The sequence below is a fragment of the Gobio gobio genome (genome assembly GCF_949357685.1).
Source record: "Gobio gobio genome assembly, chromosome: 23".
NCBI classification, from domain to species: domain Eukaryota; kingdom Metazoa; phylum Chordata; class Actinopteri; order Cypriniformes; family Gobionidae; genus Gobio; species Gobio gobio.
In genome coordinates this window covers 13,290,827-13,304,406 of record NC_137119.1, presented here as the reverse complement: position 1 = coordinate 13,304,406, position 13,580 = coordinate 13,290,827, and the positions used below count along the sequence as shown (strand labels likewise).

Genomic DNA, 13,580 nt, shown 5'->3' with positions numbered 1-13,580 from the left:
ACACACACACACACACACACACACACACACATGTAGTGTTTTCATCTTTTATGGGGACTTTCCATAGGCGTAATGGTTTTTATACCGTACATACCGTATATTCTATCCCCCTACACTGCCCCTGCCCCTAAACCTAACCCTCACAGGAGACATTCTGCAATTTTACATTTTCAAAAAACATCACTTAGTCTGATTTATAAGATGTTTTCCTCATGGGGACCTAAAAATGTCCCCACAAGGATGAGGATTTCGGATATTGCTATCTTTGTGGGGACATTTTGTCCCCATAACGTGATGATTACCAGTCCACACACACACACACACACACACACACACACACACACACACACACACACACACACACACACACACACACACACACACACACACACGGTTTACAGGGACTTGGTGTGCTATAATTATAGCTGTGATATAATCATATTTGTAGTATTTTTGATACAGTGATATTTGTATATGTAGGTATCTGAGCAATGGCGATTCATTCACCACCATTGCCAGCAGTTTTAGGTTGGGCATCAGCACTGTAGATGGGAAAAACGGATGCGAAAAATGCAGAAAATCAAACCTGTTCCGATTTTTTTTTTTTACGAACGAAAGTTTCGGAGACAGTGTGCAAGCGTAATTGACATAACATGAGGTCGAATTTATTTTTTGACGTGCGAAAATTTCGCATGCGAATTTCGGACTCAGTGTGCAAAGGCCTTTATAAAAATTATAAAAAAATGATGCCGCATTTCCGGCAAAATCCAGCAAAACACTCCACTCATGAACCGCTCACTCACCGGTAAAACTACGTTCACTCATATCCCACTCCGACATGACGTGCTATAATTGTTGTAGCCATTAAGGTATTTATTTTTATATTTATGTTTAAATATTATAATGTGGGTTTTTTATGTCTATGTTGTCGATCTGTCTATCTATGTTGATTATGAAAAGTGAACAGCATGAGATAGGACACATCATAAGATGAATGGAGTTGATCAGACATGATTCATTGACCACTTCATTAAGTTTTGTTTTGGATAAATTGTATCTTAATTTTAATCAATGTTTCATCAGCCAATTGGGGCATTCTGGGTTGAGAGAGCGGAGATTAATTGGTCAGTATTATTAAATTGTAGACAAAGATTTTGGATAGCTAGGTTGGTGTCAGGGCCGTGGGGAGAGTTCTTCAGGGGCAGGGGCTCAAATGTAAAAAAGGGGCAATATGTAATATATATATATATATATATATATATATATATATATATATATATATATATATATATATATATATATATATATATATATATATATATATATATATATATATATATATATATATATATATCTTATGCTCATCAAGCCTGCATTTATTTAATCAAAAATACAGAAAAAAACAGTAGCCTAATATTGTGAAATTTTATTACATTATGTTCTTTTTAACTTTTTATTAATAAAAGAATCTTGAAAATAGTATCACAGTTTCCATCATTGACATTAAATCCTCATATTAGAATGATTTCTGAATGATCATGTGACTCTGAAGAGTGGAGTAATGATGCTGAAAATACAGCTGTGATCACAGGAATAAATTATATTTTAAATTATTTTAAAATAGAAAACCATTATTTTAATAATATTTCACAATATTGCTGTTTTTTATCAAATAAATGCAGGCTTGATGAACATAAGAGACTTTCATAATGCTGCATAATATTCAAAAATGGTAATATAATAAAGTCCTTTCATGTAACCATTTCGCCGGCCTACACTTCACATAATAGGCCTGTAGGTGCTGGTGGCACTTGGGGTTTGTTAACTTTGATAGTTTCATTAAATAGTAAACGGTGTATCAATATACATAAATGCAAGTGAATTTAACACTTACCATTAATGCGACTTTTGCTGCTGCTGCATGGTCTTGTGCAGGGATATGTTTGTTAAAATCCATTTTGTCAGTGATGCAATTTAAAAAATGAGACAAACCGCAGGAAATCGTTCCACAAACGTTAGTTCGTCTGTCCTGTCATTTTCAACCGATTTATGAATAAGAACAGAAAATTACCGTTTCACATCGCCCAATGGAATTTGAACTTGCTTTGCCAGATCACGATTGGTTGGTGTATATACATGACAAACGGGCATTGGTGAATTGTGTAATACTTTAAAATATATAATATATAGATTTGTAATTAAATCAACACATTAGCTTTGATTATGGATGAAAAAAAAATATTGGTTTACTTTTTTTCCCGTAAGGCCACACACTCTCTGAAAGGACCATATTTGGCTCGAGAGCCGCTTCCGAACAGAGGAAAATCAGCTGTCAATCAAAACGCACGCGACCCATAGCAACGCGTTACGGCAACGCCTCAACAGAAATTGTCCGACTTTTGAGCCGTTCGTTACCATTGTATACATTGTCATGTTATAATAATCACATTTATTTAGTTTTATTGACCACGTTATATCATTGATATTTGTCTGAGAGGGGCACTTTTGATTCATTTTGAAAAAGGGCAGGGGCTCGAGCACCCAAAGCACCCCCCCCCCCCCCCCCTGCACGTGACTGGTTGGTGTGGTAGAGGGCCCAACATCATTTTCTTTCATAGGGCCCAAAATTGCTAGCGGCGCCCCTGGAGAGAACTATACAGTTAATATTAAGTAAGCATAAAAAAACATTATATAACTTTACATATGAGCTAATTAAACAACACTAAGGCCCGGTTTCACAAACAGGGCTTAGGCTTAACTAGGATTAGGCATTAGTTCAATTAGTACATTTAAGTAACTTTTATAAATGTGCCCTAAAAAAAACATTACTGGTGTGTATCTTAAGACAAAACAATGGCACTGACATATTTTAAGATACATCAGTGCAAGTTTCTTTCAGTTAACACAACTCAAAAATGCATTTTAGTCTAGGACTAGCTTAAGCCTTGTCTGTGAAACTGGGGGTAAGTGTGTTAATTACAGTGACAATGAATGAAGAACTCACTATTTGTGTATAGTATATTAATATATTAACAATAAGTGTTGGATAAAGTTACTTTTAAAAGTAATGCATTACAATATTGTGTTATTAATTAAAAAGTAACCAATTACGTTACCTAGTTACTTTTTAGGGAAAGTAGTGCATTACATTACTTTTGCGTTACTTTTTCTCACCTGGACTGGGCTTGCTTGTTTGTCTTTTAATAACAACAAAAAATATAAATTTTTGGCAAATGTAAAGGCCTTTTCACACCAAAAGTGAAATGAATAAGTGCAATGAATAAGCAATAAATGCAAATTCACACCTGTACAGTAGAGGGCGCAGTTGGATTCAACACGCTTACTTCAGCAATAATTTTCTTTTAAACTTGCGTTACTTATTTGAAAAAGTAACCCAGATATTTTGTACATTTTAAAGTAATGCGTTACTTTAGTTACTTGAAAAGAGACTACAATATATTTACTGTGAATTAATAAAATAATAATTCTCAAATTATTTGTAAGTGCTTTATTACTGCATATTATAAAGTGTTATTCAAGCATTTTTATTTTATCTGTATTTTCCATTTTTGGGGAGAGGATAATGAATTTTAGTGATATGCATATATATACAAATGTATACATACAAATACTACATGCTATTTCTTAGTAACCTCTTGTTTTTGGACTTTTCTACAATGGGATTAGTAATCGAAAATGTTTGCATGCTGCATCCACACCACTAGGTGTCAGTCCTTGACATCTGCCATATTAGCCAGTGGCTCATAAACAAAAAAATTACAGAGGTACCTTTTAAGACCCACCTAAATATCATGTTTCACTCATAAATCTGCCTTAAGTAAAATTAGCTGCACACATGGCTTAATGTTGACACTAAATAAAGAGATTCCATAAATATAGAGATTGTAAGAATTTAAAAATTCCAAAAATCCAAAACATTATGATAACGTGATGCAAGACTTTTACTATTACCTGAAACACATCACACACAACTAGCTGGTGCCAACTGATCTGAAAAAACCTTTTGTCCCACTCAATTGAATATCAAACACGTAATGAAAAGAGAGAATGAATTATGTCAAAAGCATGTTAGCACAAGATGTAGCTGAGAGAGAGACAGTTGGTTGTAGCAGCAGCAGATGACAGGATGAATGTTTGTGATGATATAGAGGGGTCAGAAAGGCAAAGACTCAGCAGTACTAACTGGTGACACCCCCAGGCATAGTTCTATGACTACGATTACAGCTTCTGTCTGCTTGAAAGAGAAAAGAACAAAGTTGCAATATTGACCATTTTGATTTGTCCTATTGCTTTTTCTACAGGTGGCCCGTCTCCTCTTACTACTGTCCCTGCTGTATTCTAATTACATTGCATTATGACTAGCTTCCAGTAGCTTGCCAACTAGCTTCCACAACACTGCTTGACAGTCCTTGTTATTCTTTTCACTCAGAACAGACAAGCTCAATGGGATGATGAGAGGGGCGTCTACTTTTGGGCAGGGACACAAAAACTCCCCTAAACACCCTCTAACTCATGACCCTGGAGTGTCTGTCAGACACACATTTCACAATTTATGAAATATGGAAAGTTGGCCTACTGTGCTGAAGGAGACAAACGATTACATTGCTCTTTGTCCTATAAACCATTTCAACACACCCGTTGAACATGTAAATCAGACGTGTATGTAATTATCTAATGGTTAGATTTGCATGCCATTGCTGAAAAGTCTTGGCTCTGATGAGTTCAGCACTCTGCATATGACATGCATTAGGCCTGAAACGTATGCTATATTCAAGTGTTTGATTTTAAGCAATGTTGCGCTCTAAAATGTGCCAGAATGCAATTCATATTCATATTCATTGCAATACAAAGGGTGCTATAGCATGCATTAGCATACACTATCTTCTACTGTCAGTTTTCCAAAATGACATAAAATATCAACGACAACAAAAAATAGTTTTGCCTCACATCGTCTGCATCTGGACCAAAATGTTATGCTTGAACTTACCACAAAGACTACAGCCAACAGCCAACTACCATGTACATCTGCGCCTGCGTGAGAGGAAATAACTCTCCATACCAGCAGGTGGCAGTAGTTTGTATCTGTCTTTCAAAGAGGTAAACCCGGAAGAGAAAGGAAAATGGATATACAATGAGAACGATCTGCTGCTGTGTCCCAATTCAGAGGCTGCATCCTTCGAAAGCTGCATTCGAAGGGCGATTGCATCCCAGCAGCACGTCGAAGGCCGTCCCAATTCAAAGGCTCCTTCAAATGTTGCCTTGAAATGCGCCCTTCGTTTCACAGGAAATGAAGGATACAACAGATGGACCCTTCGCAGCCTTGCGTACCCCAGGATTCATTGCGTGCCGGTGACGATCATATTTTTTGAGAGAAATTGTCAGATTACACTTTTAAATGTAAGTATTGGGTTCTATTTACTCTAATAATCTAGTGATACTATAAAGCGGTTCAAATGTTGACTAATTTCTTACCAAGATGCAATTTTATATAGTTTATACTCTTTATTATTTACATAAATGAACCACGGTAAACATATTTAGATATGGGATAGCACTATACAGGGGATAGGGAACGATTCAGTGTAGATATGCTTTCCATTAAGGCAAATAAAGTCTGGTTTCTGGGAACAGAGCAAGCGTGCTGCACACATCCTGAAAAGTGAAGCCAAAGCTTCTCGATTGCCCCCATGTGGTTGGTCCCAGTATAGCTCATAGCCTACTCTACTTCCTGCTCTATATTGTGCAGACTCCGGTCCCAAGGTCACTACTCCGCAGAGTCGAGTCCCAAATCAGCGCAAGATGTCAGCGACATTTCCGGACATTGGCGGCTTCACTTTTCTCCAATAGAACAAAGTGAAAAAGCGTCGTCCATCTTTTTTACAGTCTATGGTCCAGAGACACGAGAGCACAGAGCAACTCGAGTTGGCGCAGACCACAAAACATACTGGACTGGACTGGATTAGGATGAAAAAAGTGATTAGGAGGAAACTCCGAGCTCAACAGCTCCTGTCAAGCTGTGATATAAACTAAACTCTTGGGTATTTTGAAAAAGGAGAGGAGCTGTTCGATATGTCCCGCCCTGTCTTCCTGTTTCAGTAAAAATTATGTCAACACCCTGAATAATGCATTTCAAGGCACTTCAGTGGGCCTTTAAAAAAGTCCAGTAGGCTACAAACGTTACTGCCACTCGTCAACAGCAGCTGTCACAGTTGTTAGGCGACAAGAACAGTCCTCCGTAGGATAGACCATCTCATTTAACAACGTTCAGTCTGACCTTTGCGGTCTTCAAAGGCGTGGCCTTTGAAGTCCAAGTCCTTCGAAGGATGCAGCCTTTGAATTGGGACCTCTTGACTTCCGCTTTCTTTCAGCATGCTCAATACGCCACAAAGTCAATGACAGGGGTCAGACTAGTGCCAACAAAATGTACCACAAAAACTAGGCAAACAGATGCTCAACGATGGCCAAACTCTGGCCAGCAGCTGACCGTCACAGTCTTTAGATCAACAACTGTTATGACAAAAGAACTAATCATTCATTTGATTTGGTTTGTGCCATCAAATCTCTGGAAGATATTATTTGCCACTAGCAGAAATGTATTTTTCGCTTTGAGTTATGTGTGTGAGTTATGTGTGTGAAATTATCTGTACTCGTTCATTTTGGATGTAGCCTAAAGAACATTTTCATCATAAAGGCTACACATTTTTCTATTCAACTGTAATATATCACTGTAGTACCATTTATTTAAAGTAAACCACCATTTATTAATATGTTTTATATTCAATTTAAAAAACAACGCCAGTTTGCTTGTCAGCCAGATGGCCTCTTCCTCAAGTGGGCTGGTGGCCAAAATAAACTGCAATATAGACCACAATTGACACAAAAGTGTGACAACTCTAGACATTAAAGCAAGAATACGTGTTGTATAATGTGATGTACGCAATGCATCGACCAAGTATTTGCATCTGTATTTGCACTATGTTTCGCTATAGAAGAAAAAGAAGATGGATTGAGTAAGTGAATGAAGGAACAAATTAATGAAAAGAGAGGAATTCGATCTTCCTAAACTTGCAAAATAACAGGGTGGAATTGTGAGCGACCCACCCTCTCTGATGAGCGAAGGAAGGATATTGCGAAGAGTAATTAGTGAAGTGTGTGTGCGTGGGGCGGGCAGCACCAGCCTCTTCTGACTCACTGTGTGGAAACTCTGAATGTTCTTGCGCGCCTGTGCAAAGCTGCAAGCTATTACACATCGCATTATACAGCCGAAAAAACCTCTAACTACAGACAGACTGTCTGAGTAAATCTCTCTGGCTATTTTTGCATGAAGCTACCCTTTTTCTTGCTTTTCCCACTCCCCTCTACTCTGTCCTTACCCTCTGCTCATATTCTTCCATTCCCTCTTTCCCTAACAAACCACTCCCACCCTTTTAAAATAGTCTCTGGATTTTGCTTGTGGTATTTTCCATCTCTGAGAAAAAGAAAGAGACCTTCTCTACATTAATCCAGCATGACTGCCATGTTGGAGAGAGAATGCATGTAAAAACATGTCAGTGTTCGTTTAATCTATGGCCATTAAACAGAATCCTGCTTTTATTAGGCAGCAGGTAGCCCAACTACAAACACACAGTATGTGTGGTCGTATGTACATCAGTTTTTTCCTTCAGAAATCATAATACATAAAAAATACCTTTAAAAAGCATTTATTCACTTAAAGGGATAGTTCACCCAAAAATTTTAATTCTGTCATAATTTACTCACCCTTGTGTTGTTCCAACCCTGTATGAGTTTTTTTCTTCTGTTGAACACCTAAGAAGATATTTTGAAGAATAACGGTAACCAGACAGTTGATGCAGCCATTGACTTCCATAGTATTTTTTTCCTACTATGGTAGTCAATGGCTACTGTCAACTGTCTGGTTACCAAAATTCTTCAAAATATCTTTTTTGTGCTCAACAGAAAAAAAGAAACTAATTAGGGACAACTTGAGGGCGAGTAAATGATGACAACATTTTCATTTTTGGGTGAACTATCCTTTTAAGTCACACCTTAAAATGACTGAATGTCAGATAAGAAAATGTCACGTGAAAAAGATGCTTCTTCTTCTTCTCAGAAGTCTTTTCTTCATTATTGTTGCACAATGGCATTTACTCATGTGGCGATTTTTAGTAGATGTATGAGGTCAGTTGTCCTAGAAGAGTAACCACAACTATGAACATTTCACTATAAACATGCCCAAGCATCTTTGTAGTCTTAATTTTACTTAGAAAAGTCTGTAAAAACAGTTTACTGCAGTAATATGAACATTTTCCATTCAGATTTTTCACAAGTGTTTTACTCCTATTTTGAATCAAGCATGGTTCGAAGGAAATGTCTGTAAACTTAATGGAAAAGGTATTGGTAATTTCATGCCATTATCCGTTTTTCTACAGATATATTTCCTTACAGTGGCTTAAGCTTCTTGTTAAATGCTGTGCTTGAAGAGTATGCTTATACTTTTATTCTGTAAAACAAATGACAATTGGTTTGATATTTTGTTATGTAATTCAACGGCATTCATACATTTTAAGTATGCAAACACTTATTAGGGCCACTGTAAAAATGGTTATATTTAATAATACTAAGATGTACTCATTTGTACCCAAAGCCACACCCTACCAACCACCAACTATGACTGTGATATGTGATGTACCCTGCACTTTACATTACACTGGTATACAAATGTATAATGCAAATCACATTTACAAAAGGCATTTGTGATGTCTTGTATAAAATATCTTTGTAAATTATGGTTCAATATCCCAATCGTTTCTCCCAGACACCAATAACATCAAATTAAGACTTTTGCTTTGTTCCTCTTGAAATTAATCTTAACAATTTCCTCCAAGATCTGAGCCATCAGCTATCTGTTGTGCATTTTTAGGTCTATACACAAAAAAATGCTGGATTGTTTCAATCCATGTTTGGGTCAAATATGGACAAACCCAACTGTTGGGTTACATTTTTTACCCAACGCTGGGTCCATTTTTGAGTCAAACATGGGTTGAAACAATCCAGCATTTTTTTACTGTGTACTCTTATTGCATGTCAACAATTGTAATTTGTCTTCACTGTTATTTGTCCTAGAGAACTTCAAGAGAAACAACTTTAAGACAATGTTGATGCTTCCTTGAAACGTAACTCCTGAGCTTTGAAACCTGAGCAATCCTAAATGTTGTCTGTGTGCAGACCCCTCACCTGGTAGATCATGACTTTGAAGTTTCTTCTCTTCAGAAGTTCGTTCTCGTTGCTCTCCAGGCGTTTGATCTGCACGGCCTGTTTCTCCATGTTCCCCCGCACCGTCTTCACGTTCACGCTCACCTTCCGCACCTTCTCCAGCATCTTATTGACCGTGTTTGCCGTGGTGGTGTGGCTCTTGGACAGTTTGGTGAGTTCCCCCTGGATGCCCGTCACTGATCTCTCCATCTCCTTTTGACGGGCTTCCAGCCCAGCCTGCGTCTGCTGGATCTGGTCCACGGCTCCGATGATTTTGTCCAGCAGCGCCAGGACCATGACTCCATTCATCTCACCTTTGTCTCCCTCACCTGCCACTTCTTTCTCACCAGAATCTTTAGCTTTGTTCTCAGTGGTGGCTTCATCTTCATCATCAGAGGCTGGGAGGTTGATTTCATCTTCTGAGATCTCAGTAAGGGATTTGTGTGGCTCAGGCACCTCCAGGTGCAGATGGCTGTCTTCAATCAGTTCCATGTTTAAAAGCTTAAGAATCTAGTAAAACAAATGGAATGTGAAAGGATAAAAGCAGTGGAAAGTTCTGTGTCCTCACTCGCCTTTCTTTCTGCTCTCAGGATTCCCTTCTAGAGTTCACCTAACTGTTCCCTCCTGTCACACTAACCACATCTGCTCTCCTCTCTCTCACTCACTCACTCTCTCTCTCTCTCTCTCTCTCTCTCTCTCTCTCTCTCTCTCTCTCTCTCTCTCTCTCTCTCTCTCTCTCTCTCTCTCTCTCTGAGTGTGTTTGGGATCTGGCCAGAGAAGCAGAGGCTGGCAAGCAGGCTATGGACGGTCTGTACTGCATGAGCGCTGGGTCGTGAATGCCACACTTTCCTGTGAAACCCTCCAGACAAATCAGCTGCGTGCCAGCTGCCTTCCTCTTACCCACTGACACTCCCCCTGCACGGTGTGTAGCCGGTGTGTAGCTCTATCTGTGTACGTGTGTGTGTTGGAGAGCAGTGCTCCACCCAGTGGCCTGCAATGGGACCCCATAGTAAGTAAAAAAAAAAAAACATAAATGAGACTTAACTTTTTCCCATGTCAAGTCTACATTTAAAGATAAAGGTAAGACGTTCCTGGATCAACATCTTTTGTCAGTCCTGGAACAACATTCCTGCCCTAAAATGTAGTCCTAACCCTATCCCTACCCCTAAACCTAACCCTACCCATAATCTCTAAACTCAGAGGGTAATAACACTGATGTAAAAGCACATAACCCTGGTTGTACTGGTTGTAACTTGACGTAAACTTGCCCTTCAAATCGGATTGGTTGATTGGAATTTTGTTCCAGGATCAACAAAGATGTTGATCCAGGAACATGTTGTACTTAGTGAAATCACGTTCACCTTTGTTCTACATAACAAAAGGATGATACACCTTATTGTGGCTGCCATGATCACATGATCATGACAAATACTAACCTATAATACATTTTCAATTAATTGTAAATGACATGCAAAACATCAGTTTGCACTTTCTGTAATAAGTACTATTTAAATGTAGGGGAGCGCGGGGCACAACCTAACGCGGGGTTAGTTGTAACGCGCATGTTTTAACCCTTTCCACACATGCCAGAATGACGAAACTTAGTGTATTTACTAGTTGCCATATCAACATTATTTAGCGAAAAAATAGCGCCAAAATTAAAAAATCTCTGGAAGATATTACTGAACATGTATTTAACCATAGCAAAAGTAAATTTCTAACCTAAGTTTAGTTTTCATCTCTGTTTTTTGTGTTTATTTAAAATAAGACAAATCCGATAATATTTTAATCTTATATCTGTCATTTAACAGTTGAGATCTTTCTTTAATGTTGATCTAACAGCAGAAGACATGAGATGTGTTTTAAATCCCAGTTGCGCAGATGGGGTGCGTTGTAACACTGCGTTACAATGAGCCCCTATTAGAAATATGCCATTATATTCTATATTTTTATGAATTCTTTTGAGAAACCATGAGAAAAGGGTGAATAATGACTGAGAGTTAATGTTCAGAAATTATTAATTATTATTATGTTTTGAACTATGCTGTATAGCTGTATTTAGCGATGTGTTTGTAGTAAAACTCAAAAATGCTTATATTTTTAATGGTTAAAAAATGCCATTATTTTATTTAAAAAAGTTAATAATTGTATTTTGTTGACAAAATATTTTAGTTTGTCTTGTATATATTTTTTGATTATATCAGGTAACATTTTAAGCTGTCATTTGGTCATGTTACATTGTGCCCCACCACATGTTACAATGTACCCCACCTATGGGGCATGTTGTCACATTTCACTTCCATTCTTTCGGGGTAAATCAAGAAAAAAGTATACACTATATTAATGAAACAAAACCACATAATTGTACTAGACATGTGTGCAATTAATGTGGGAAAAAATAAATACTCTGAACCCCAAGTGGATTTACACAAACTGAGAAAGTCAAAAAGCGTTAGGTTGTGCCCCGCTCTCCCCTACTTTTTCACAAGGGTGAACTCAAATATTTCTTATCAAATTCTGCCAGTCAAATTATCTAATCACGGCAGCTGTAAATCATACTGTATATCAACAATTGTCTCATTTGTGTCTATTTTTATACATACCGATGAATTGTAGGAAAGAGGTAATAGATATATGAAACACAATTCCAAACTCCATTATATATTTTAACTCTGAGTAATAAAATTTCCCTCTGGGACAGTGCTGTATATGTGTGAAGATAGCATGAGGTTCTGGAGAGTGTAACAGTAGTAGACAGGCACAGACACAACGAGAGCTGGAATGTCATCCAGACCTGCAGGCTTTTTCAGTTCCCTAAAGGCCAATTTTTCCCACACGGCACGGAAATAAAGCTATCCAAAGGAAGAGTTTACAAAAATAATTTAAGCTCTTATGCGTGTGGGACCTGCGTGTGTATACATGTGTGAGTGGGTGTATTATTCCAGCTCATCCCTCACTGATAGAATGTTGTACTATTTACAATTTCACAGAGAATCATTCTGTGGAGACTGATGGATGATAACATTAATGTATTTCCTTTTCCAGTGGAATGGAACAATTTTTTTTTGTGGATTTGGAGTGACTCCAAAAATAAGCTCAGCGAAATATCAGAGAAGGTATTCATTATCTTCAGAGCTTTGATTGTCCAGGTGCTAAATAAAGTTCTAATATATCAAAGCTTTGAAATGATAAGTTAACAGGTGTACGTTCTGAAATTCATACCTTAATTCATGGCCTTAATTATGGGTTACTATGCAACGCAATGGAAACACTTGCAGCTTGTTTCAGCTGGTCAGTGTGAATTGGTCAGGCTTTTGTATGTTTCTCACCTCTGGTTCTTCAGTAGTTCCTGACTCTAAATATATAGAGGTTCATTACAGAGTCAGTGTTACATTCTTCTGAGGTCAGAGAGCTAATTATTGAACTAGTTAGACACATATTGTCATAAGTGTCAAAAGGTGAATACTCATAAACGCTATCTCTTTTATTCCACAGTGTTAATATTAAATGGGGGGGGGGGGGGGGGGGTAAGCGATTTACTTAAAGCCACAATATGTAATTTTTCGCCGCTAGAAGTCACTTATTCAAAACAAAGGCCTAGCTTGATGGCGGCATGATTTCGCTGAGCTTTTATTATTTATTTGGTATTTAGACCCGGTCAAGCGTATAACGCAGCGCTGTTTTATCATATTACATACATTTAATTGTGTTGAAAGTAATGTAATGATTCTCTGTGCTTTCATGACACACTTGCTGTACACTGCAGTAAGCTAGATTGATATTAGGCATGAAAACATTGTCTACTCGCGGTAAATCAAGAAAACAAGATTTAAACTTTAAAGGGTTAGTCAGGGCTCGACATTAACGCTTGTCCGCTTGTCCGGGACAAGTGGATTTTTTGAAGGGGCAAGTGAAAAATAATTTTACTTGCCCGACGGACAAGTATCCTGGTTAAAACATCAAAACAAAAAATAACTAGGGAATCACCAAATGGCAATAATGATTCTGCATTCAGTTAGTGTAAGTGGAGATCGAAAGTGGATAAAAATATAGCTGCAAGCAGCAATACCGGGGCCAAGCGCAAAGAAGAAGACAAGACATGCCAAAATGGCTGGCAGTGTCAGATCAACTGGAGCAATGAGCAATTAATCACGTTTTAAGATGATTTTAAGCAAAAGGCTGAAAATGCATTGTAGTCTGAGAGTGTCAGACCAACTGCAACAATTAACAATTATACTAAGAAGATTAGGCAAAATGGCTGAAATATCATATATTGAGTCACTGATAATGTAAGTTAATGGTTTATC

At 37.7% G+C, this 13,580-nt stretch overlaps 1 protein-coding gene across 1 annotated transcript in view; it reads right to left on the bottom strand.

The window, feature by feature from the left end:
* cavin1b (caveolae associated protein 1b) overlaps nt 1-10,228 on the bottom strand; it is a 28,362-nt gene extending 18,134 nt beyond the window's left edge. The window contains exon 1 of the mRNA XM_079806803.1: nt 9,256-10,228. Coding sequence (XP_079662929.1) covers nt 9,256-9,765 — 510 coding nt within the window. The 5' untranslated portion in view covers nt 9,766-10,228. The remainder of the gene's footprint in view (nt 1-9,255) is intronic.
* Between the last annotated feature and the right edge of the window lie 3,352 nt (nt 10,229-13,580).